The sequence below is a fragment of the Podarcis cretensis genome (genome assembly GCF_951804945.1).
Source record: "Podarcis cretensis genome assembly, chromosome: 7".
NCBI classification, from domain to species: Eukaryota; Metazoa; Chordata; class Lepidosauria; order Squamata; family Lacertidae; genus Podarcis; species Podarcis cretensis.
Genome location: NC_137176.1, coordinates 85,381,094 through 85,404,844, shown reverse-complemented (window position 1 = coordinate 85,404,844; position 23,751 = coordinate 85,381,094). Strand labels below are relative to the sequence as shown.

The 23,751-nt window shown below is 43.1% G+C and overlaps 1 protein-coding gene across 3 annotated transcripts; it reads right to left on the bottom strand.

Moving 5' to 3' along the window:
• Nucleotides 1-447: 447 nt before the first annotated feature.
• On the bottom strand, nt 448-23,408 carry LOC307220405 (solute carrier family 2, facilitated glucose transporter member 5-like). Of its 3 annotated transcripts, XM_079984365.1 has the most exons (14): nt 23,283-23,405; nt 21,902-22,030; nt 20,735-20,993; nt 16,801-16,896; nt 15,862-16,013; nt 13,706-13,830; nt 12,403-12,555; nt 12,185-12,310; nt 9,124-9,311; nt 6,261-6,371; nt 4,193-4,294; nt 3,603-3,678; nt 3,352-3,479; nt 448-690 (listed from the first exon to the last, which is right to left on the bottom strand). In XM_079984365.1, the coding sequence occupies exons 3-14, from the start codon at nt 20,957-20,959 to the stop codon at nt 523-525; spliced, it is 1,650 nt and encodes a 549-aa protein (XP_079840491.1). In that variant the 5' UTR covers nt 20,960-20,993; nt 21,902-22,030; nt 23,283-23,405; the 3' UTR covers nt 448-522. The 3 variants fall into 3 exon arrangements, with proteins under 3 accessions (XP_079840491.1, XP_079840492.1, XP_079840493.1); XM_079984366.1 differs by lacking the exon at nt 21,902-22,030 and having other exon boundaries at nt 23,283-23,408; XM_079984367.1 differs by lacking the exon at nt 23,283-23,405.
• Between the last annotated feature and the right edge of the window lie 343 nt (nt 23,409-23,751).

Below are 23,751 nucleotides of genomic sequence, written 5' to 3'. Positions count from 1 at the left end.
GACCTTGCTGTCTCGGGATGAAGGACCTTCAGTCTAATAACATCTAGAGGGTCACTTGTTTCCTCATCTCTGATTTAAGGCTTCTTCAGTATGAGTTAAGCATCTACCTCTCTCTCCTCACAGGTTTCCAAAGCCTCTTTCAAATTCCCAAGCTGCAGTTGCAGCCATTGTGCTGCAGTCTGTCCCAGAGCTGTATGTGCTTCAGACCAGCCATAATATTGTTTACATAATGTTCACAGCTACTAAGATCTTGAAGGGTGGTAGTTAGTGAGAGTTAGATCTGCTGCTTTGTTGAAATCTACCTATGTTCACAGAATAGCCTGAATATGGGGAGGTGGGGAAACAAAAATATAAAATAAAGGCTGTGTCTTCAAACTAGGAGGGAAACTGCTATTATAAGTATGTCAACTGAGCTAAGACAAGTGAAGGATAACAAGAAGGGCTCTCTTGAATTATTGTTGTTATTATTTAAAAAAGAATTTAATAAATAAACTGCATTGGTTGCTTCCCAAGTTTCTACTTTTATGTTGGTTTCTTAAGTTTGGTCTTCCTAAGCTTCTGGAGTGCTATGATTCTTCTAATATCCACAAAGGTCCTATTCTTGGTTTCTGGGAAATTCTTGAAGATATAAATAAACAGGCCTCCACAGAAAGGCAAGAACATAAGGAAGCTGTAGGTTCCGATTTTTGTCTAGAGATGAAAAGGACAGACTTGAACATAATAGCATAATACACAATTGTATTCACCCATATTTTGCACACATATCATTCTGGGATCCTCCCTACCCCCACCCCCACCCCCCGGAGCTCACAGTGCTTCTAGACTCGTGGTTCCAAACGTGGGGCACAATGCCCCACAGGGTGGCAATTTTATTTTTAAGGCTGGCAATTCAAGAATGAGTTATTAACAGTGAATAGTTATTAACTATTTTAACACATGAATAGGAATTCGCTTTTTGAATAATAAGAATTATATATCACAGGGGCAGGGGAGCATCAGGATTTTAGAGATACTTGGGTGGGGCATGGTAAAAATAAAAAGGTTGGGAACCACATGTTCTAGACCATGTTCCTTCTGATTCTCTATCCTCAATCTGGGTTTCTGGCATAGGATAAACTGGAGGATATTGCAGTGAGAACCATGAGCCCCTACCCATGCCACCGTCCCAAATGCTGCTCCTGTTTTGCTTGGAAGAGCTATCAGGGTCACTGTTAAATTTGGTCATCTCACCTATACAGTGGTGCCCCGCAAGACGAATGCCTCGCAAGACGAAAAACCCGCTAGACGAAAGGGTTTTCCGTTTTTCGAGGCGCTTCGCAAGACGAATTTCCCTATGGGCTTGCTTCGCAAGACGAAAACGTCTTGCAAGTCTTGCAAGTTTTTCCCTCCCCCCCTTTTTCTAAGCCGCTAAGCCACTAATAGCCGCTTAGCCGCTAAGCCGCTAAGCCGCTAAGCCGCTAATAGCCGCTAAGCCGCTAATAGCGCTAAGCTGCTAAGCCGCTAATAGGGATGCTTCGCAAGACGAAAAAAACGCTAGATGAAGAGACTCGCGGAACGGATTATTTTTGTCTTGCGAGGCACCACTGTACCTGAGATTGAGCACCTCCTCGGGCATGTTCTTCTCCACTACATTTAACAAACAGCCATCCCCAAACCATATAGCTTTGACCAGAGGAGTTTTCAGTGGTGTACTGCTGGCTACTTCTTCATGCTCTACAAAAAGAGCCCTTCTACAGGTAAGATGGGTCGTAGCAGCAGGGGTCAGCTCGCTTGTCTCACTACTGCTAGAGCTGGACTCCTCAGAGAGTGGGGAAGCCAAGTGATGTCTGTATATTGCTACTTCCTCCAACGGCAGCTGTTCTAACAGATTGAGGTTGAATCCTGACAAGACAGAAGTACTGTTTTGGGGGGACAAGGGGCGGGTAGATGTGGAGAACTCCCTGGTCCCTGAGTGGGGTAACTGTGCCCCTGAAGGACCAGATGAGCAGCTTGGGAGTCATTTTGGACTCACAGTTGTCCATGGAGGTGCAGGTTAATTCTGTGTCCAGGGCAGCTGTTTACCAGCTCCATCTGGTACCCAGGCTGAGCCCCTACCTGCCCGCAGACTGTCTCGCCAGAGTGGTGCATGCTCTGGTTATCTCCCGCTTGGACTACTGCAATGCACTTACGTGGGGCTACCTTTGAAGGTGACCCAGAAACTACCACTAATCCAGAATGGGGCAGCTATTTGCTGACTGGGAGCGGCTACCAAGACCACATAACACTGGTCTTGAAAGACCAACATTGGCTCCCAGTATGTTTCTGAGCAGAATTCAAAGTGTTGGTGCTGACCTTTAAAGCCCCAAATGGCCTCAGTCTAGTATTCCTGAAGGAGCATCTCCACCTCCATCGTTCTGCCTGGACACTGAGGTCCAGCACCGAGGTCCTTCTGGTGGTTCCCTCATTGCGAGAGTTGAAGTTACAGAGAACCAGGCAGAGAGCCTTCTTGGTAGTGGCACCCACCCTGTGGAACACCCTCCCACCAGATGTCAAAGGGAAAAAACAACTACCAGACTGTTAGGAGACATCTAAAGGCAGCCCTGTTTAGGGAAGCTTTTAATATCTGAAGGATATTAAATATTTTTTTGGAAGCCACTCAGAGTGGCTGTGGAAACCCAGCCAGATGGGTGGGGTATAAATTTATTATTATTATTATTATTATTATTATTATTATTATTACTATTACTATTGTTATTATTTTGAGCTTAGAGTACATGAGCACAAGGTTTGATGATATAAGTGAGTATCCTTAAACCCATTCAACCACTGGAAGTAGAAGATGAGATGTGTGCAGTAACCTGGAAGCTTTCTTATGCAGAGTAATAAACTCAAAGGCTTCACACATTCTACCAGTCACAGCAGCTGGTGGCATAGTGTGGGGGGCATGGGGTTATGGGCCTGGGCATAAATTTATGAGGGAGAGCAACCAGGCACTGCCACAACAGGCTCCCTCATCGAGGCTGCAGCTGCGGAGAGGCAAGCCGCACTCAGGCTGGGGTTTCTGGGGGGACAGCAGCAGCGCCTCCTTCTCCTCATGGCTGGTGAAGGGATGTCTCCACATGCCCCACCCCTAGGCTGACCAAGAAGGAGGAGGGAAGTGCGGTTTTGGTGCACCCACCAAGGAGTGAAGGATTAACACCTGAAACTGCTTTGTACAGAGTCAGACAAATCCATCCATCTGAGGTTATGGCTTCATATCTTGGGTCTTACCTGAGGGCTGGATGGGTGGATAATGGTGAGGTACAGAGATGGATGAAACTCATTGACGCAAACTTTGCAGCTTCCATCAAACTGACTATCAATATCACTCACCACAATTTGAAGGAACACCATCATCATAAGAAAGTGTGTGAACCACTGAACAAATCCTGCAATCACAAAGGCTGAGGCCCGTGACGACTGAAGGAACATTGACACCACAATTACATTTGGAATTGGACCTTGGTGGAAAGAAAGGGTTCATAACATGGATCACCGTTTCACCATAGAACTCAAATATTCTTCTATCCAATTAATATCTTGCAGATCATTTAAGGAGATCAGAACATAATGTGAGCAATTACCTGGCCCAACGGAGTGTGCTATGACAAATACTTGGACTAAAAGTATGTTGACATACGCCATCTCGCCGATGGTGACCTGTTAGTGAAAGTAGGTTGCATTTCAGTTATGTACATGTGATATTAACAGGTGCCCCTTATCTAGTGCCGGGGTTGTCAATGTTGCTAGACTACAGTTCACATCATCCCTCACCACTTTCCATGTTAGTTGGGCCTGATGGGTGTTGGACTCTAACATCAATGGGACGGCAACCACTCTGGCTAGAATTGCTGGCCAATTGAAAACAGCAGGTGAGACAGAACACCAAGATCTCCGTCTCTCTGAGTTCTCTTGCAACATCCATAGGACTTTCACAGATGGGAGACTATGTCCATTCTCAGCCATTCCCTTCAAGCCTTTGCACAAAATCCAAATGAATTGTATAAACCAAAGGAACTTTTCTCTCAAGTCTCCTTCTACAGATGTACCCATCAGCATATACAGCCAACTTCCACATTAACCTTGTTGCTATTACATAGCATGGAGTATAGGGGGAGCGAGAATGGGGCTAAATAACAGCCCATTTGGTGATTCTCAACTCGCAATTACAAACCTGCATTTCCAGGGCCATGGTTAACAGAACACAGACGATACTGCACATCAAAAAGCCAGTCAGAAGCAGATACCTATGTCCCTTAGAATCTGCGAGATACATCTAGAGAATATAAAGAGGAGGAAAGGAGATCCAGGAAAATACAATGCAACATAAGTTAGCTTATATTGGTTCCTGTAAAACTGGTAGAAAGCATCATTAAAGCTAATATAAGGAAGCATATGGATGAACATATCAGTGTGGCTTCTCCAAAGGCAAGTCCTGACTTACCTTTTAAGAGTTCATTGATAGTGTCAGTGTAAGCAAGCTAACGCAGTATAACCAAATTATGCATTTGGGGGTTATTTTTCAACATAACTTCACACCCTGTGAGAACAGGATTCTGGACTAGATGTGCCTTTGGCTCATCTAGAGTCTCCAACAAGACTCTTTCAATGTTCATATGAAGTGTGAGAGAGACCATTATGATAGCAAATGTAGTAAGTAGTGTTAGACGCAATTCTTTGGAGTATAAAATGAGAATGTCCCATGCTCCTTGGAAGAAGGGTGGGATAAAAGTGCTAATAAAATTTTAAAAGCCAGTGGTGTTATGTGGTGTGGGTTGGACTCTGGTAGAAACTGACCACAAAACCAGGAGCGAGATGCAAAACTATAGTAGACAAAAGGAACAGAGGAAAACCCCAAGTACATAAAAGGACCAATTGTAATTTATGCCTACATTTCCCAGGGCAATCCTGCCTTGGGAAATGTTTTTATGAGCAATTCTCATAAAGTGCACAAGTGAAATCACTGTAGAATTGAACTGAATTGAATTTACATTATTTTGTATGACATATAAGCTTCTTAATCAAAAATAAAATAACTAAATGGTGTGCATTGAAAATACAGTGGACGCTCGGATTGGAAACGTGATCCGTGCGGGATGCACGTTCACAGCACGCAGTGTCCGCAACCCACAGCGGCACATCTGCACATGCGCGGGTTGCAATTCGGCGCTTTTGCACGTGTGCGGCCACTGAAACCCGTTCCGATACTTCCGAGTTTTGGCGGCCCGCAACCCGGAAAAATGCAACCTGAAGTGTCTGTATAAAATAATGATCAATAGAGCACAGATTTTCAAAGCAAGTAGACTTTCTGAAATAATAATAAAAAGTTTTCTGTAGCCATCTAACACAGGATAGCTGTGTTTTCTGCTAAAGTAATGCTGTATAATGTTGTTTATAGTTTGTAGTGGTAGTAAATGATTTCAAACTGTGCTACTGCCATGTGTGATGTTGACTGATGATACCAGCATTCTGCTAAAAATATGTGTCCCTAAAGGAATGATAGTTCTCGGTCATATCTGAATGAAGATACCCTTCACTATGGAGGAATCCACATATAAACAACAGCTATTGAAGCATGGTGTGCCTTTGAGTTTGCACATTTAGCCAACATGGTACTCTCTAAATCTTAAGGACTCCCATCAGCTCCAGCCAGCAGCATGAGGAAAAGGTGCAGAGAAAGTTCAGTAAGTCAGTAATAAATAAATAAATAAATTAAGTAATAAGGTTCAGTTGTTCAAAAAGTTGCAGTATCTGAAGAACAACAGATTGGTTTCCCCTGTTGTATAGAATTGCAGCTTATAGGGTATTTCTTTACCACAGACAATTTAAATTTAATTGGACTTTCTTAATGGAATTTTGAGAACTTTGGTACTTCTGCAGTAGGGGCTTCTCCCTACAGTTAGTCTAGATTTGAAATTCAATTGTCTGGATACTTTTTATCTTATAATTATTTTTGATGCAAAAACAAACAAACAAACAAACAAATGTTCAAGCTGATTTTTTTACCCCTTTAGATGACTTCCAATACAAACTAGAATACAGGTACTGTGTGTAAATAACTATGGTTCTCTTACAAAGAATGGTCAGAGAACTCTCATAATGCTATCATTAAAAAAATGTTTATTTTTCGTGGGGCTGTGTTGTGGGGGTGGGGAGACTGTGACACTTAAATTTATTTCCTTTGAAGAACGGTGAGTTTCAAGATTTAGAAGGAAAGAGACAAAGAAGTGGAAAAGGCTTACCGCGATCAAGAGTGAAATTAAGCCAATAATAATTGTGACCATACGAAGCCACCGCAACATCTTCTCATCTGCCCCTGCAGCCATGCAGATTATATCTACATAATAGTGCACCTGAAATCAGAAAAAATAATCAATAGTCTAATCTATGTCAACCTTGGTCAGACCACACCTGGGCTGGATCCAGACACATCAAAGAAGCATTTCAGAAAAACATGTGGTGAACATTATATGAGAAATCACGTTGGCAAAAACGGAACTCCACAGTGCTATCTGGTCTCACCGTGTTATAATGCATATACAACGCATACAAAATGATATTTCTTTACCAATCTAGCTGAGTCTCTGGAGTAATTTGTCTGGGAATCACAATTTAATAAGGATATTACAAGCTGGAACATGTGCAGAGGAGGGTGACCAAGATAATCAAGGGTGTGGAAACCAAGCCTTATTGTGAATGGTTGAAGGGGTTGGATATGTTTAGCCAGAGTAAGATTAGACTGAGAGAAGATATGATAGCTATCTTCAAATATCTCAAGGGCTGTCATGTGGAACAAGCTTCTTTTCTCCTTCTCTGGGGGGTAGGACTCGAACCAATGGCTACTAGTTACAAGAAAGGAGATTCCAACTACTGTAAATATCAGGAATAACTTTCTGACAACAACAACATTTTATTATTTATATTCTGCTCATCTGGCTGGGTTTCCCCAGCCACTCTGGGCAGCTCCCAACAGATTAAAAACAGAATAAAACATCAAACATCCTCCTAAACAGGAGTGCCATCAGATGTCTTCTAAAAGTCAGATAGTTGTTTATTTCCTTGACATCTAATGGGAGAGCGTTCCACAGGGCGGGCACCAGTAACTGAGTAAGAGCTGTTTGACAATGGAATGAATCCTTGGAGGTTTTTAAGCAGAGGTTTGATGGCCAGCCCTATAAAAGAGGATCCTTATGAGGCCGGAGGAACATCTCCTGACTGTGAGGTGTGGAGGCCGCTCCCTGCAAGGCCCTTTCCACCTGGCCTAGGTGACGAGGCCCACACTCACCAGCCCCACTGAAGAGGCTCCTCATGAGGTCGGAAGAACATCGCCCGGCTATTGTTTTCTTGATTTAATATGCTGTACACCGCTTTGAGGTTTTTATTAAAAATATAAAGTGGTATAGAAATTTAATAAATAAGTAAATAGAATTTGCATGATTCCCAATCATAGAAAATTGTCATATACAGCTCTCGGTCTATTTAGCACAGAGCTGGACCATAAAGAAAGCTGATCACCGAAGAATAGATGCTTTTGAATTATGGTGCTGGAGGAGACTCTTGAGAGTCCCATGGACTGTAAGAAGATCAAACGCATCCATTCTGAAGGAAATCAGCCCTGATTGCTCACTGAAAGGACAGATCCTGAAGCTGAGGCTTCAATACTTTGGCCACCTCATGAGAAGAGAAGACTTCCTGGAAAAGACCCTGATGTTGGGAAAGATTGAGGGCACAGGGAGAAGGGGATGACAGAGGACGAGATGGTTGGACAGTGTTCTCAAAGCTACCAGCATGAGTTTGACCAAACTGCGGGAGGCAGTGGAAGACATCAGTGTGCTCTAGTCAATGGGGTCACGAAGAGTCGGACACAACTAAACAACTAAACAACAAGAACAACTGCTTACACTGAATGGTAGGTAGATGCCTTTAAGGGTTTAACCGTTTCTCAGCCCCAGCTGTAAATGCTAAGGAGACCTTTGGGTAAACCTAGGTCTTGGCTGGAGGGGAAGTTGTAGCCTCTGCCTGCCCTTCGTTGGTTAAAGGCATCCTGATAAAGGGATCCAGGGGAAGTGGCTACTGTTTGAAGCCTAGACAGGGAATAGGGTCATACCACTCCTCAAATGGGGAACCCTGGGGGGGTACCCCTATTTGATGTAGGTCATAGGTGGTCTCTCCTTAGGTGGACTTCCAGCAGGCGGGCTGGCATGATATAATCTGATACAGTTTGGCTTCACCCAATGCCTATGCCAAACCACTCACATCTGTAACCGATAAAAGTTGTGGCCTATTTGATCCCATAAAACCATAAGCTGTTGTCTTGTCTGATTAACCACCCTTAAGGAACTGCAAGGTCATGGGGTCTTGGCACACAAATAATGTAGTGCATTCAGCATTTCAGAAGAAGGTAAAGGTAAAGGACCTCTGACAGTTAAGTCCAGTTGCAGACGACTCTGGGGTTCCGGCACTCATCTCACTTTACAGGCTGAGGGAGCCGGTGTTTGTCCGCTGACAGTTTTTCTGGGTCATGTGGTCAGCATCACTAAGCCGCTACTGGCGCAATGGAAACACCAACACCAGAGCAGGGCACGGAACTGCCGTTTACCTTCCCGCCGGAGCGGTACCTATTAATCTACTTGCACTTTGGGGCATGTTCTGGAACTGCTAAGTTTATAGGAGCTGGGACCAAGCAACGGGAGCTCACCCCGTTGTGCGGATTTGAACCGCCAACCTTCTGATTAGCAAGTCCAAGCCCAGTATCAATCTTTTCCACTGCATGATTCAAATTAAGCCCAACTGATCTTAGTGTTCTGTAGCTGTCAGAACACTGTCCCAGACAATGCCATATTTCCCATAGTATCTGACTATAACTTGTGCATGGATGGAGAACTTGTGGTTCTCCAGGTGCTCTTGGACAGCAGCTCCTAACTATGACTGATGGGCGCTGAACTCCCAACAAAACCCACAGAGTAGCTCCCTGAGTAGAAATACTTTGGCAGTGTCTAAAGACAAGCAGTGATAATTGATGCCACAGCCTTTAAACTCAATGAGCCCTCAATTATCTGGCTCCACCTCCAAACATTTTTTTAAGGGGGGCAATGCTTTGCTTACCGCACCAATGCCGTCAAGCTGTGCACCACCTGTCAAGACAACTATGGTGATGACCTGCGTTCTCAGGTTTGGGGATGATAGCAGTTTAGCAGCAGTCATGTTCTTTTCTGCTTTCTCAAAGAGGTCCTCCTGACGGAGTTCGTTCATTTCATTCTCCACATCATCCTTGCCTCTCAGCACCTTCAGTTCTGTGTGGGAAAAGAGGCAGAAAGGATTTGAATTCAGTAGAGTAAGAGTCTCAGAAGAATGAGAATATTGTTAAGAAGGAAGGGGGAAAGGGGAAGTCCAGAGGGTCAAATCTCTTTAGAATGTTTGGGAGTATAGATGTTCAGTTAGAATATACAACACTGATTGGTAATAATATCTAACAGGGCCAAGGGGATGCCGCTGTGGTGAATGAATGGAGTTAAGGAAGCTATTCAAAGCAAAAAAGGACTTTTTTTCAGAAAATGGAAGTCACATACAAATGAAACTAAAACTTGGAGAGTGGGGGAAGCCAGTAGGCAGTAGTGGGGAGGAGTCAGCAATCACTGTGCATGTTCAGCTGCATTCAAAGAGTGCTTTATTCCACTTCCTGGCATTTATTTACCTGATAATTTCCACAATTTATGTGACCCTTCCCACAACTTAAAGGTCTCTTCTGGATATCTAGCAGAAGGTTAGCATTCATTTCCATGTCAGTTGCTTCCTGAAAAAAAATCTGCTTTCAACTCCATTAACTTAAAAAAAATGAAGGAGGTTTACACTATAATTCTTGCACCGTGAAAAAAAATGGGGTACTATTCTGGCATACAGTTCTTCCCTGCCACTTTCATGGGTGAATAATTGGGGAAGAGAAGCATGCATGCTCTTAAAGAGTGGTGACATGTCCAACAACAACTGGTGTTGTGTCACGCTATACCCATATTAAAGGGTAAAAGGATCCCTGACCATTAGGTCCAGTCACAGATCACTCTGGGGTTGCAGCGCTCATCTTGCTTTATTGGCTGAGGGAGCCAGCGTACAGCTTCTGGGTCCTGTGACCAGCATGACTAAGCCGCTTCTGGTGAACCAGAGCAGCGCACGGAAACGCCGTTTACCTTCCTGCCGGAGCAGTACCTATTTATCTACTTGCACTTTGATGTGCTTTCAAACTGCTAGGTTGGCAGGAGCAGGGACCGAGCAACGGGAGCTCACCCCGTCGTGGGGATTTGAATTGGCAACTTTCTAATTGGCAAGCCCTAAGCTCTGGTTTAACCCACAGTGCCACCAGCGTCCCTATACCCATATTAGAGAAAAGCAAATACAGTGGTACCTCGTGTTACGTACTTAATCTGTTCCGGAGGTCTGTTCATAAGTGGAAACCGCTCATAACATGAGGCGTACTTTTGCTAATGGCATCTCCCACTGCTGCTGCGCCGCTGGAGTGGAACTTCCACTCGCATCCCAGGGCACATTTCGCAACAAGGGGCATCTACTTCTGGGTTAGCGGAGTGCGTAACCCAACGCATTCATAAGGGGGACGGTACGTAACACAAGGTACCACTGTATATTTCCTTTAAACTACACAAAGGCACAAAAGCAATCTAGTCATCACTTGTTTGGATGTATCTTTGACTAATTTAACTCCACCCCTAAAAGCAGAGTTGTTCTTGCTCTTCTTTCCAGACAAGGTGTCTGCTGTTTTCTCTCTCTTATCTCCATTCATCTGGGTAAATAGCTCATACATGAATAAAGCCCCTGAACTCCAGAAACTGTAAATGATTACTGCAATCTAATTCACCCAAGTTGCAACATCTGCTAACAACCTAGTGGTGTGAATGAAAATTAGTTTGGCATAGCAGTATATCAGTCAAAATGTCGCAGTTCCATAATGTTGCTGCAGATAATGCAGTAAAAAAGGTGTGCTATAAATAGGGGCTAGATGACCCTCAGGATTTCATCCATCTCTGCAATTGTATCATAGAAGTGCTAGCTTTATAACCAGGAAAACTAATGCAATAATCCTCACATCTGAATGCAGCCATAGCACAAATTATATGGGGTTGTATCCAACTAAGTTCTACTCAACCTAAGCCTACATCAGACATGCCCATTAATTTCAATGGGTTAACTCTGAGTAGGGCAAGTATTGGAAACAGCCTGAAACCAATTAAATTGTTTATGCACTTGCTTTCTTCTCTCAGCCACCGCTCAATCAGTAAAGTACTTAATACTAAAGTTGTGGGTTCAAGTCCCATACTGCGCAAAATATGTCTGCATTGCAGATGGTTGGACTAGATGATTCTCATGCTCACTTCCAATTTTACAATTCTATGAAACTGCATTACAGGAAAATTGCCTATAAAGTTATCTACCACTCCACTGGGGGACTGTGTATGAGTTCCTCAGAAAATATCACATGAAACTGTTTTACGCTGGCATCTTTGCATGTTTTCAGGCTAATTGTTCAATATATACCAAGCCTACCCATCATGCAGACACCATTTCCTTGTCCAGACTTTTTTTGCAGTGGGGCTGGGGCTGGACATTGCTGATTGAAGTGGTATTTTACTCAGTTCCTACTTAAATATTTTTATTGGTGTTTTAGATACATTTTATGAATTAATTGATTCATTGCAGCTTTAATGTATATTTTCCAAACATCAACCACTTGGTGAACGGCAGGACTATAAAAACTAAAACAAAACAACAGCCTCTAATAGTAGAGGTAATGTATCACCATCATTACTAGGAGCCATTGGAAGCCCAGTGGCCATAAACACACACACACACACACACACACACACACACACACACACACACACATATATATATATATATATATATATATATATATATATATATATAAGTGTATAACCATTTACACTAATATTTCATATGCGTGCACATTGTAATGAAATGGATGTGGTTGGTTCTATATTAATAACACAGGAATGCAAGCAATTATTTCAAAATGCTAGAATGGGGAGATTTCATTATTCTGGCAAATGGTGGTTGATGTCTCTTCAGCCAGATGCGTTCTCATGGCTATGTATGATGCTCACAACTAGAAATCTCAATAAAGTTCAGAGTATCGTACCTTCCCTTGCACTCTCTGCATTCTTCCTCTGAATGAACAGATACCTCGGACTTTCAGGAAAGAAGGGTAGTAGTATGATCTGAAAAATTGGCATGACCCCAGAAATGCCCATCACAATCACGTAACCTGTGCAAGAAGATAGAGTGACGACAATGTGGAGAAACTGTGGCCATGCGTCTGATCTCGTATAAGCAAAAGGATTAATTTCTCTTAATTACCTCCTTGCATTTTAAAGTGGTCTTTAGCAACAATTAGCTGACCCATAAAGAGGCCCAAAGAATAAAATAGCTGGGACATCATGACGATAGCTCCCCTCACGCTTCCAGGGGCAATCTCTCCAAGATACAGAGGAACAACAACGGAGATTAGTCCTATTTAGTTGATAAATAAACAGATAAATCACATTGAGCATGCGACATGTACAAAAATGTATGAACAGTCCTGAGGCTCCAGCAGGATGTGCAAGTAATGTCTCATGTCTCTAAGGTGTTCTTTTGTAGAATTCTGCAAAATGTCACCGACCGCTGAGTGGAACTATATGGAGGCATGACATCACACACCATAGATATGGTAGCACCACCTAGTTGTAGCTCTGAACCAAACCAGCCCCCACAAGGGAGTATGGACATGTGTTCTCAGTAGCTGCCTCTCAACTTGGGAATGTTCTTTTATTGGAACCTGCCCAGAGCCCGTACATCTCTGAGAAATGACATTAAATCATTTAATTCAAACTACGGTAATACTGTTGGTAATACTAGCCAAACTGATGGTTTGTTGTTGTTTAGTCGTTTAGTTGTGTCTGACTCTTCGTGACCCCATGGACCAGAGCACACCAGGCACTCCTGTCTTCCACTGCCTCCCGCAGTTGGGTCAAACTCATGCTGGTAGCTGCAAGAACACTATCCAACCATCTCATCCTCTGTCGTCCCCTTCTCCTTGTGCCCTCTTTCCCAACATCAGGATCTTTTCCAGGGAGTCTTCTCTGCTCATGAGGAGGCCAAAGTATTGGAGTCTCAGCTTCAGGATCTGATGGTAGTGGACTACAATTCATGTAATCTCTAACTATTAGTCATAGAAGAGCTATTGGCTGGGACAGATGGAAACTATGGTCAAACAACACCCATGGTGGTATGTTCTTTGGTACAATAATTAGTATGCTAATTAACCCAAGGCCTTGGAATAAAACATACTTTATATTTAAATAATAATAATTCTGCACAGCGATTCCTCTTTTCATATTTCACAAAAATCCATTTTCCAACTCACAGTCCTATAGAGTTTCAATGCCACCTCTACCAGTTACTCCATCCTTGGTGACCTATCTGAGCCACAACACTGGTTTCCAAAGTCAATTAGGGAGATGTGTGTGGAAATGAGACACACTGATACTGCTTTACTTGGTTCTTTGGCAGCCCACCCTCCCTCTGTTGTGAAAACAAACTATTGCTTAGTGTCTCTGCTTAGCACAGACTAACAAGATGAATTCTATGCCAAACTACTAAACCTGGGACCTTGACTCACCTGTGCATATCCCAGTGTAGAAACGTACAGCAATTGTGAATTCATAGAGATTTACTTTATTACCAACAGCCAATAGGACAGGAGGGATCAGACTCAAAAAGGTAGTTATCTTCACAGCACCTTTCCTGAAAAGACAGTGAAAGGGGTCAGTGAGGTGGGGAGATGTCAATATATGATACTATCAAAGCAGCAAAGGGGGGAGAGGAGCTATAGAAATACATGAATCTCCTAATCCTTTTATAGATAATTTGTTCTGGGTTTGCTAGTGTTGTTTAGTCGTGTCCCACTCTTTGTGACCCCATGGACCAAAGCACGCCAGGCACTCCTGTCTTCCACTGCCTCCCACAGTTTGGTCAAACTTATACTGGCAGCTTCGAGAACACTGTCCAAACATCTCGCCCTCTGTCGTCCCCTTCTCCTTTCCCAACATCAGGGTCTTTTCCAAGGAGTCTTCTCTTCTCATGAGGTGGCCAAAGTATTGGAGCCTCAGCTTCAGGATCTGCCCTTCCAGTGAGCACTCAGGACTGATTTCCTTAAGAATGGAGAGGTTTGATCTTCTTGCAGTCCATGGGACTCTCAAGAGTCTCCCCCAACACCATAATTCAAAAGCATCAATTTGGCGATCAACCTTCTTTATGGTCCAGCTCTCACTTCCATACATCACTACTGAGAAAACCATAGCTTTAACTAAACGGACCTTTGTTGGCAAGGTGATGTCTCTGCTTTTTAAGATGCTGCCTAGGTTTATCATTGCTTTTCTCCCAAAAAGCAGGTGTCTTTTAATTTCGTGACTGCTGTCACCATCTGCAGTGATCAGAGCCCAAGAAAGTAAAATCTCTCACTGTCTCCATTTCTTCCGCTTCTATTTGCCAGAAGGTGATGGGACCAAATTATCTTAGTTTTTTTAATGTTGAGCTTCAGACTATATTTTGCGCTCTACTCTTTCAACCTGATTAGGAGGTTCTTTAATTCCTCCTCACTTTCTGCCATCAAAGTTGTGTCATCTGCATATCTGAGGTTGTTGATATTTCTTCCAACAATCTTAATTGGGATTCATCCAGCTCAGCCTTCCACATGATGAATTCTGCATATAAGTTAAATAAACAGGGAGACAATATACAGCCTTGTCTTACTCCTTTCCCAATTTTAAACCAATCAGTTTTTTCATATCCATTTCTAACTGTAGCTTCTTGTCCCACACAGAGAATTCTCAGGAGACAGATGAAGTGATCAGGCACTCCCATTTCTTTAAGAACTTGCCATAGTTTGCTGTGGTTGACACAGTCAAAGGCTTTTGCATAGTCAATGAAGTAGAAGTAGATGTTTTTCTGGAACTCTCTAGCTTTCTCCATAATCCAGCGCATGTTTGCAGTTTGGTCTCTGGTTCCTCTACCCCTGTGAAATCCAGCTTGCACTTCTGGGAGTCCTCGGTCCACATACTGCTTAAGCCTGCCTTGTATAATTTTAAGCATAACCTTGCTAGCATGTGAAATGAGCGCAATTATGTGATTGTGTGGTAGTTGGAGCTTGGGTTTGCTAGTAATGTGCAGAAACAAAGACCTACAGAAGGCCTTGGAACCTCTACACCCAAGCACTGCGAAATTACTCACACACTTTCTTTACCTTAATAAATTTCAGGAGGCATTTCTCACACATTTCCACCAGAGCTAGCAACCTGCTGCCATGCTATATAAGATCTCTTAATCAAGGGGTGCTGATGACAGAAAATAGGATCTTCTGGATGTAAACATGTGTTCTACCACTAACTTCTGGCTTCTTCCACAGCTGTATATTAGAAAATCTGCTGGTGTATGTTAGATGATGTCTTAAGAACCAAATTGATCAAAACTGCATTGGTGGGATTATCTTACAATTGGTAGGCATGTTCTGACTACCTTCAAACAAAGCTTTATCAGCTGACAAAGGTTTTCAGGTATGATTCCATAGACCTAAATGGATCTCACTGTGTCTCTCCCTGCCACACACCCCTTCTTGATGTGTCTTTGTCCTTTCCTAACATCCCATCCAGCTAAAGTGATAATATTGCATATTTGATTAGCTCTTACTGGGGGCGTGCAGATCAGCAGCACCTATCTGTTCCCCTTCCCCACCATCCTAGGGCATGTCATTCACCAGTCACAAATTTATCCCAATACCTGCCAAATCTATTGGCCAGATAACCAACAGGAATGGACCCAAAAATGGCTCCTAGTGGAAATAAAGCAAGGGTGATAGCCACAATGTACATCTGAGAACCTGGATCTTCCATCTCTTCATAGGTTGTTATGTTGAACAAGTCATGCAGGAGCTAAGGGAGAAGCACAATAAATGCTTGAGATTAGGACTGCTCATGTGGCATGAGATCATGTGGCAACAGAATGTGAGAGCCTGGGACCAACTGAATGATGGCCAAGGATCTGCAGGTAATTCTGGGATGCCCAGAGAAAGCGTGTGCATGTCTCTCCCACTCACATTGAGAGCTAGGAGGCATAGGGGTCAACTCATCGAGGCTGAGGTCCCTTTCCCTCCCCCCATAGACTATTTGAGGAGGCCAGCACCCCCTCCCCAAGTTAATAGGCATTACCATTCAAACAGTGTGTGTGCACTGCATCTTGTGATCAATTATGTGGGGGTGGGACTTACCTGCCACACCATATTGTATGTCACAAAAGTTTTGTCCACACTTTCACCAGTGAAAATAGGCAAATATTTGCCTTTTTAAGTATCTAGACTCAAAGAGCAAGGAGCACTCTACATTTGTTTACTCAGCAGTAACTTGCCATATACTGGCTTCTAAAGCAGGATGCATTAGGAAATTGACTATAACTATCCCCTCTCCATTCTTTTTGATAAACTTAAGAAGGAAATTGCTATGAGTCTCTCTCTCTCTCTCTCTCTCTGTGTGTGTGTGTGTGTGTGGGAGAGAGAGAGAGAGAGAGAAATTTGCAGCAGTGTCCTACCTAGTTTGGGATCTGGCTACACCAGTGCCAGCCTATTTATCCCAGAAGGAGTGTTGTGCTCAACAGAGAAAAGGTTTCCCAGGCCTACAATAACCCCTGCTTTAAGAAACCATGTGCTACGCAGGGCTATCTTACCACAAAAGGGGTGTAGAGTAACCACATATTGTATCCATATTGTACAGTAATTAAGCAGGCAGCCATTGAAATCCAAATAAGCCTCATTGGGACATCCTGCAGGAAGAAGAAGAAGAAGAAGAAGAAGAAGAAGAAGAAGAAGAAGAAGAAGAAGAAGAAGAAGAAGAAGAAACACAATGAGAATGTACAGAGCAGAATACTTATATTAAATAACTCTTGATTAACTACAGTTATCACTAAAACGTTTGTAGACTGAAAGATAGAGTGAAACATTAAGACATTATTTTATCATGGCAACATTTGCATACTTTGGCTACTCCAGCTGAACATGATCATCATTGCCACAGCATCTCCTGCTAGTCATGATGGTTATTATCTACTATTTTATTTTATTTATTTATTTGTGTTAAGTACATTTATAGGCCACCTTTATCTCCCAAGGATCTCAAAGTGGTGCTGCATGGTTCTCCTCTTCATTAAATCCTCACGACGACCCTGTGTGGAAGGTTGGCCTAAGAGATGGTGGCTTGCCCCAGGTCAAGGCTGAGTGGGGATTTGAACCCTCCTCTCCTAGGGTGCCTCCCCAACACTCTAACCCAGTGTTTCCCAACCTTGTGCCTCCAGCTGTTTTTGAACTACAACTCCCATCATCCCTGACTAGCAAGACCAGTGGCAAGGGATGATGGGAATTGTAGTCCAAAAACAGCTGGAGGCACAAGGTTGGGAAACACTGCTCTAACCATTACGCCACAATGGCTCTACACTTTTGGAGTCAGAGAATACCAGTTTCTCGAAACCATAGGAGGGGAGAGTGTTGCACTCAGGTCTTGCTTGGGGGCCTCTCATCGGAATCTGGTTAGTTCGGTGAGAATGGGATGCTGGCCCAGGCAGGCCACTGGCCTGATCCAGCAGGATCTTATTTTTTTTTTTTAAAGTCATGCATCATATTTATTGGTTGCAGTCTATAGTCACAAGTAGTTCAGTGTTTCTTTTTTCTTTTTCTTTTTTTTAATCTTTTATTAAATTTTGACATAAATATATTTCACAAACATACAAAAGACAAAATGAAAAAGAAAAAACAGAAAAAGAGAAAAAAAACAAAAAAAAACCCACATGAAATACATACAACTTTAATGACATTGATCGACTTCCCTTTATCTCGATTTCGGAAATTATTATCTTGTTTATCTATCTGCTGTGTCTATTCCTTAATAAAACTTTTTACGTAGTAAGCGTTATCTCATGCCTACTGTGATTTCTATAAATACATATGTGTTTCTGATCAACATTTTGATTTTCCCCTTGTCTCTATTTCCATATATATCCTAAATTTATCCCATTCATTGTTAAATTTTGTACTTCTTTGATTTCTTATTTTCTGTGTCAATTTAGCCAGCTCCAAATAATCGGATAATTTAAGTTGCCACTCCTTTAGTGTTGGGATTTTTGGTGTTTTCCAGTACTGTGCTATGAGGGTTCTGGTGGCCACCGTTGCATATTGAAAAAAGGTTCTATCTTCTTCTTTGATATCCTTACCAATTATCCCCAGCAGGAAGGCTTCGGGTTTTTTAACAAACGTGTATTTAAGAATTTTTTTTAATTCATTATAGATGGATTCCCAAAATTTTTTGAGAATCTCGCACGTCCACCACATATGAATGAATTCGCCCTCCTTGCTCTTACATTTCCAACACAGTTTATCACCCATTCTATACATTTTATGTAGTTTTACCGGCGTTATGTACCATCTGTACATCATCTTATACATGTTTTCCTTTAGTGTCGTGCATGCTGAAAAATTCATATCTTTACACCACAATGCCTTCCATTTGTCAAACTCTATGTTGTATCCTAGGTCTACCGCCCACTTCACCATCACATCCTTTACTTCCCCGTCCTTGGTGTCCCACTCAAGCAACTGGTTGTACATTTTTGATAATAATTTTGTTTTACTTTCTATTATTTCAATCTGAAATCTAGATTTCTTGTCATTTATTCCGATCTTATTATCTTCCCTCCACATTGAATTAATTTGATGGTATTGAATCCAGCCAGTCAGCTTGCTTTTTATTTCTTCATAAGGTCTAATCCTCCACCTGGATTCTGTTTTGGTTAGTAAATCTTCATATGTCCATCTTTCCCCCTCTATATTTAATTTTTTAATTGTTAAAATGTCTATTGGTGATAACCACCAGGGCGTTTTCTGCTCCAACAGTTTTTTATTCCTTTCCCACACTTCCAGCAGTGGCCCTCTGAAAATGTGATTAGAAAAACCTTTATGAACCCTTCCCTTGTCTCGCCATAAATAGGCATGCCAACCGAATCTTAGATTAAACCCCTCTAGATCTAACAAATTTTTGTTTTTGATGACAATCCAGTCTTTTACCCAACAAAGACATGCAGCTTCGTAATATAACCTCCAGCAGGATCTTATTATCAGCATACCAGCCTTTAACTCGGGCCTTTGAACAGCTTACCACCATATTAAAATCCATAATACAACCATAAAAATCCATAATACAACCAAGTTAAAAACAAAGGAATATACCAGTGGCATATATATATGGTAAGGGACATGCGTGGTGCTGTGGTCTAAACCTCAGAGGCTAGGGCTTGCCGATTAGAAGGTTGGCAATTCGAATCCCTGTGATTGGGTGAACTCCCATTGTTTGGTCCCAGCTCCTGCCAACCTAGCAGTTCGAAAGCACGTCAAAGTGCAAGTAGATAAATAGGCACCGCTCTGGCAGGAAGGTAAACAGTGTTTCCATGCACTGCTTTGGTTTCTCCAGAAGTGGCTTAGTCATGCTGGTCACATGACCCAGAAAAACTGTCTGTGGACAAATGCCGGCTCCCTCGGCCAGTAAAGCGAGATGAGTACCACAACCCCAGAGTCGTCTGCGACTGGACTTAATGGTCAGGGGTACCTTTACCTTTACTTTTAAGGTAAATAGTGCTTACCTAATACCAATGGTAAACAGCACAAATGCAAGGTAAAAGCATCCAAAAGTCAGAGCAAACCCAACAACATAAAGTCAACTTAACTACACCCTAAAACCAGTATAGGGAATTGACTGTAGTTCAAATAGACACACTTGTTTTAAATTTTAAATTTAAGAGCCCAGAAGAATACAGAGATATTCACTTGCTGCCTAAAAGGGGACTCTCTCTGGGAAGGGCATTCCCCCTGACAATTAAACAAAAAAGAAAGAAAGAAAAAAGAAAAAAGATATAGCAACAATTATGTTTCATTGAGGCATATGATCTGCTGACCAACCTTGATATTTGCAGATGGTCATAAACTTTTAAATATAGTAAATTGAATCCAGGTTTGGTTATACTTGCAGTCTACCCATCGGATTACCCTAAGCATGAGTAAGCCTGCAACCCAACCCTTCATGGTCCTCCGTGGTGGAGAAACAGGTGGAGCTCACATCTCCCTCCACCCCCACACCCCAGAATGGCTCTCTGCAAGCCTCGCCCTGCTGCTGCACAGCTTTCTGTTCCATTCACTGTGGCCAGGTGGAAGCAAAATTGGTGGGATCCTTGCTGAGTGTAGGTGAGAAGGGGATGAGATAGTTCAGCATCCACTAAATCCCATGCTGGCCCTACTGTTGTTGCTTGGTGGCATTTGGCCTGATCTATGCCCAAATGTCAAGTTATCTCCAAGGTGGGGTAATACAGAGCAGGATTTTTCCTTCCCCCAGCCTTCTGATCCAGCCAGCAATGATGGAGGAACTAGGCAGCTTCATCTTGCCCTACTGCTACTCTGCTTGGGTTTGGATTGCTCCGGAAGTCTGAATGCCACCTAAAGTACTGCATGCTATATCGTATAATTGGTTTACATCCCTGTCTGAACCTTGGGAAACAATTACATAACAACATGGGTTTTCAGTTTTTATAAACTCAGTGAATTCTACAGATTCTTCAAGCTCACCTCATGACTGGTTGCTGCAATGGGTGCAATGGGTGTGCTGAGTTCACTGGGTTCAGTGGGTTCAGTGGGTTCATTGGGTGCACTTGGTTTACTGGGTTTACTGGGTTTACTGGGTGCACTGGGTTTCCTGGGTGAACCGGGTGCAGCGGGTGCAGCGGGTGCAGCGGGTGCAGCGGGTGCTTTGGGTGTTCTGGGTGCTTTGGTTGCCACCTGCGTTTTCTTCATGGTTTCTTTTTGAGAGTCGGGGGAAATGGCTGACCTGTTAGAGAATAAGAGAGTGCTGTTGACAGAACATAAGTACAGAAGAGGATCAGACCAGCAGGTTACAATCAAGGCATGAAAGTGTGACTGGCTGTGTTTTTGTTTTATTTTGTGTCTTGCAACACGTCCCTGCTCTACAGCCTCTGAAGTTGTTCCATTTATGCATTAGGGCTAGCAGTCACTGAAAGACCTGGCCTCCTCCATGAGCGCCTTAATCCCCACCTCCTCTCTCAAAAGGTCCTCTAATCTAAGGGTCACCACCAATCGTACAGTGGAAGGGAAATTTAGGACAATGAAGAAGCCCACATTTTTGGACATGCCTAGGAGGGCGGTTATCAGGGTCTCCTACACTGATTTGCCACTACCCCAGTGGCCATCACCACATCTTTTGTTAGTTGAAATATCGTGGGAAGAAATTGCTTTGGTCCTTGAACACTGCTTATTTGAACATTTCAACAAAGCCCGAAGCTGTAGAGAGTTCATGTGCTGCTTTTGCCAGTATTCTTGATTACGTCTGTAGATTGTTTAATTAGCCAAAGGCCTGGGTGAAGAAAGGCCTTTATGCATTCTCCCCTCTACATCATTTTCTTCTTAGCTTGGATATGTATTCTCAAAGAAGTGAACATCTTACCACATGAGATGATACCCTCCTTAATAGCTGCTGAAGGATCAAGGTCAGATGAATTGTCTTCTACCTCAGTTCACGTGACAGCCAGACCTGTGTTATTCCTCCAAACCTACTTATAAGTAGCCTCTAAAGGGAGTAATATTGTTTATTTCCCACTCATCACCTGGAGAATCCTTGTGGTGTTGCATAAGACCTATACCGACTGTTCCCCACTTCTGGGCAGGGTGATGGAGGTCAACCAGGCCACTGCTGTTTAGTTGTTTAGGTTGTGTACTCACCTGGACCAGGGTACACAGCCACAGTGAGGTCCTGTTGGGTCTCCAGTGCCGTATCCACCAGTATCACACCAGAAACAGGTGCATCTACGGCAACCTTCTTGGTTGAGGCATAAGCTGCAGCTGAATGAACTGAAACATCAAGTCAAGATTCAACTTGTAGCTGGTGCTCTGCACTCTTAATCCCAGACCTCTTAGCTTGAGGTTTTTCCACTAGCTGTCTTTTTCATTAGTGAGGCTATGCAAAGACTCCGAACATTCTGTGGTCCTTCTTCATCTCTCTCTGTGTGTCAGCTGCTTTTCATGTTTCCCCCATGGCTTCTGGGACTACACTAGTCTTTCCACACTTGTCCCACCAGCACATCCCATTTTTTCATGCAAGAGCATGGCAGCCATTTTTGGTGCTGGGATCTCACCCCAATAAAAATGGGGCCATGATCTCGTGCAGTGCCCCAAAACATGAGTTTCTGGGTGCCATGTTGTGCTGCAAGAGTACAGCCCTGAAAAAAGCATGTCTTTGGGGTTCCATGATCTCAAACTAGTCATGTGACTCATGTAGGAGCATGGCCGGGGAAATGCACGCCCAAGTTTTGGGACCCAGCATGTTGGAGGGTATGCCATCCTAGAAATTTTAAATATCATAGAAAACCCCAAATTAACAAATGGCAAGTCCAAAATACCAAGCGGAAATGAAAGGGGCGAAAACATAGAAACCATGCTGAATCCATGGCAGACATACTCCTCTGCCTGCTGGGGGGAGGGGGACAAAAACAGGAAACACCAATAAATGCTCCAGAATGCAAAGTGTTCAGAAAGTGGGCAGGGTAGGTTTAAATAGCTTCCACCCAAAGCCTCTCCCCCAGAGATAATGAAGCTACACTGTCAGGATGCTGTCCGCAGCTCCCAGCTGGTAGTCCAGGAAAGTATAAACATTTCTTACCGTCCTTTTTTATTTCAGTCTTCACAGAGAGAGGCTATAGAACCCAGGCTCTTGGATAATAGGGTTGTCCTGAATGGATCTCCACCCCCCCCCTACCACTTCCTCATTTGTCATTCTCATCATCTCCTCTAAAGGTGCTGCTACGTGCCCTCTGTCTTTGAGCTCTTTGCTCTCCTACTTTTAAGACTCGCCAGGTTCTGGGAGATGGAGGGTCTGGGATGCTTTCTAAAGACAATGTGTCAGCTGGGTGGTGTTCCAGCTCTCCTATGATTTTGCAGCTTTCCCCCTCATCTGCCTCTGAGCTGTGACCTCCCCCAAACCCCTGTTGTAAATCTATACTGTCTTCCTCTTCTTCCTCCCTGGAAGGGTCAGCATGAGGAGGTGGCCAGGGGAGTTTTGATAGAAATCTTTGAGGGTGAGCAGGCAAAAAGCTCTCAAACTTACAGTTGTTTTCTATTACCGGCAAGTTGAAGGATAATTGAGCCACACCCTAAATTCTTTTGAAATAAGCCAAATGGAACTCTTAGCAGTGTTGCAGGAGCCAATTGGGGGAGGATGTTGGAAGGTTCTAGAAGAAACAGTTGACAGTTGAGAACCAAGATGATGCATAATCACTGTGTACAAAGGAGACTGGTTTAGAATCGTACTCTCACAATCATTTAATGTGGATTAATTACTGGTGTGAGAAGGCAAGAATAGCGTAGTGGCAAAATGACTGTTTCAGTTTCAATGCAAGAGTAAAGGGAAGGCTTTTCAGCAATGACAGCAGGCAGGAAGGTCTCAAAATATTTTGCTGCCAAAGGTGAAACAACAATTGCTTCTAACTGCTCTTCAGAGCTCTGAAGCAGGATGAAAGCTTTGAAATCAGGCTGATTTGCTTCAGAATGCTTACGAAGAGAGCGGCTTCACTTTA

Coding starts and splice junctions, on each gene's coding strand:
- LOC307220405 (XM_079984366.1), bottom strand. CDS start 20,959: ATGAAGAAAACGCAGGTGGCAACCAAAGCACCCAGAACACCCAAAGCA. Junction 6,372..9,123: donor AGCTTGACGGCATTGGTGCG/GTAAGCAAAGCA, acceptor TTCTGATTTCAG/GTGCACTATTATGTAGATAT. Junction 691..3,351: donor TGGTGTTCCTTCAAATTGTG/GTGAGTGATATT, acceptor TTTCATCTCTAG/ACAAAAATCGGAACCTACAG.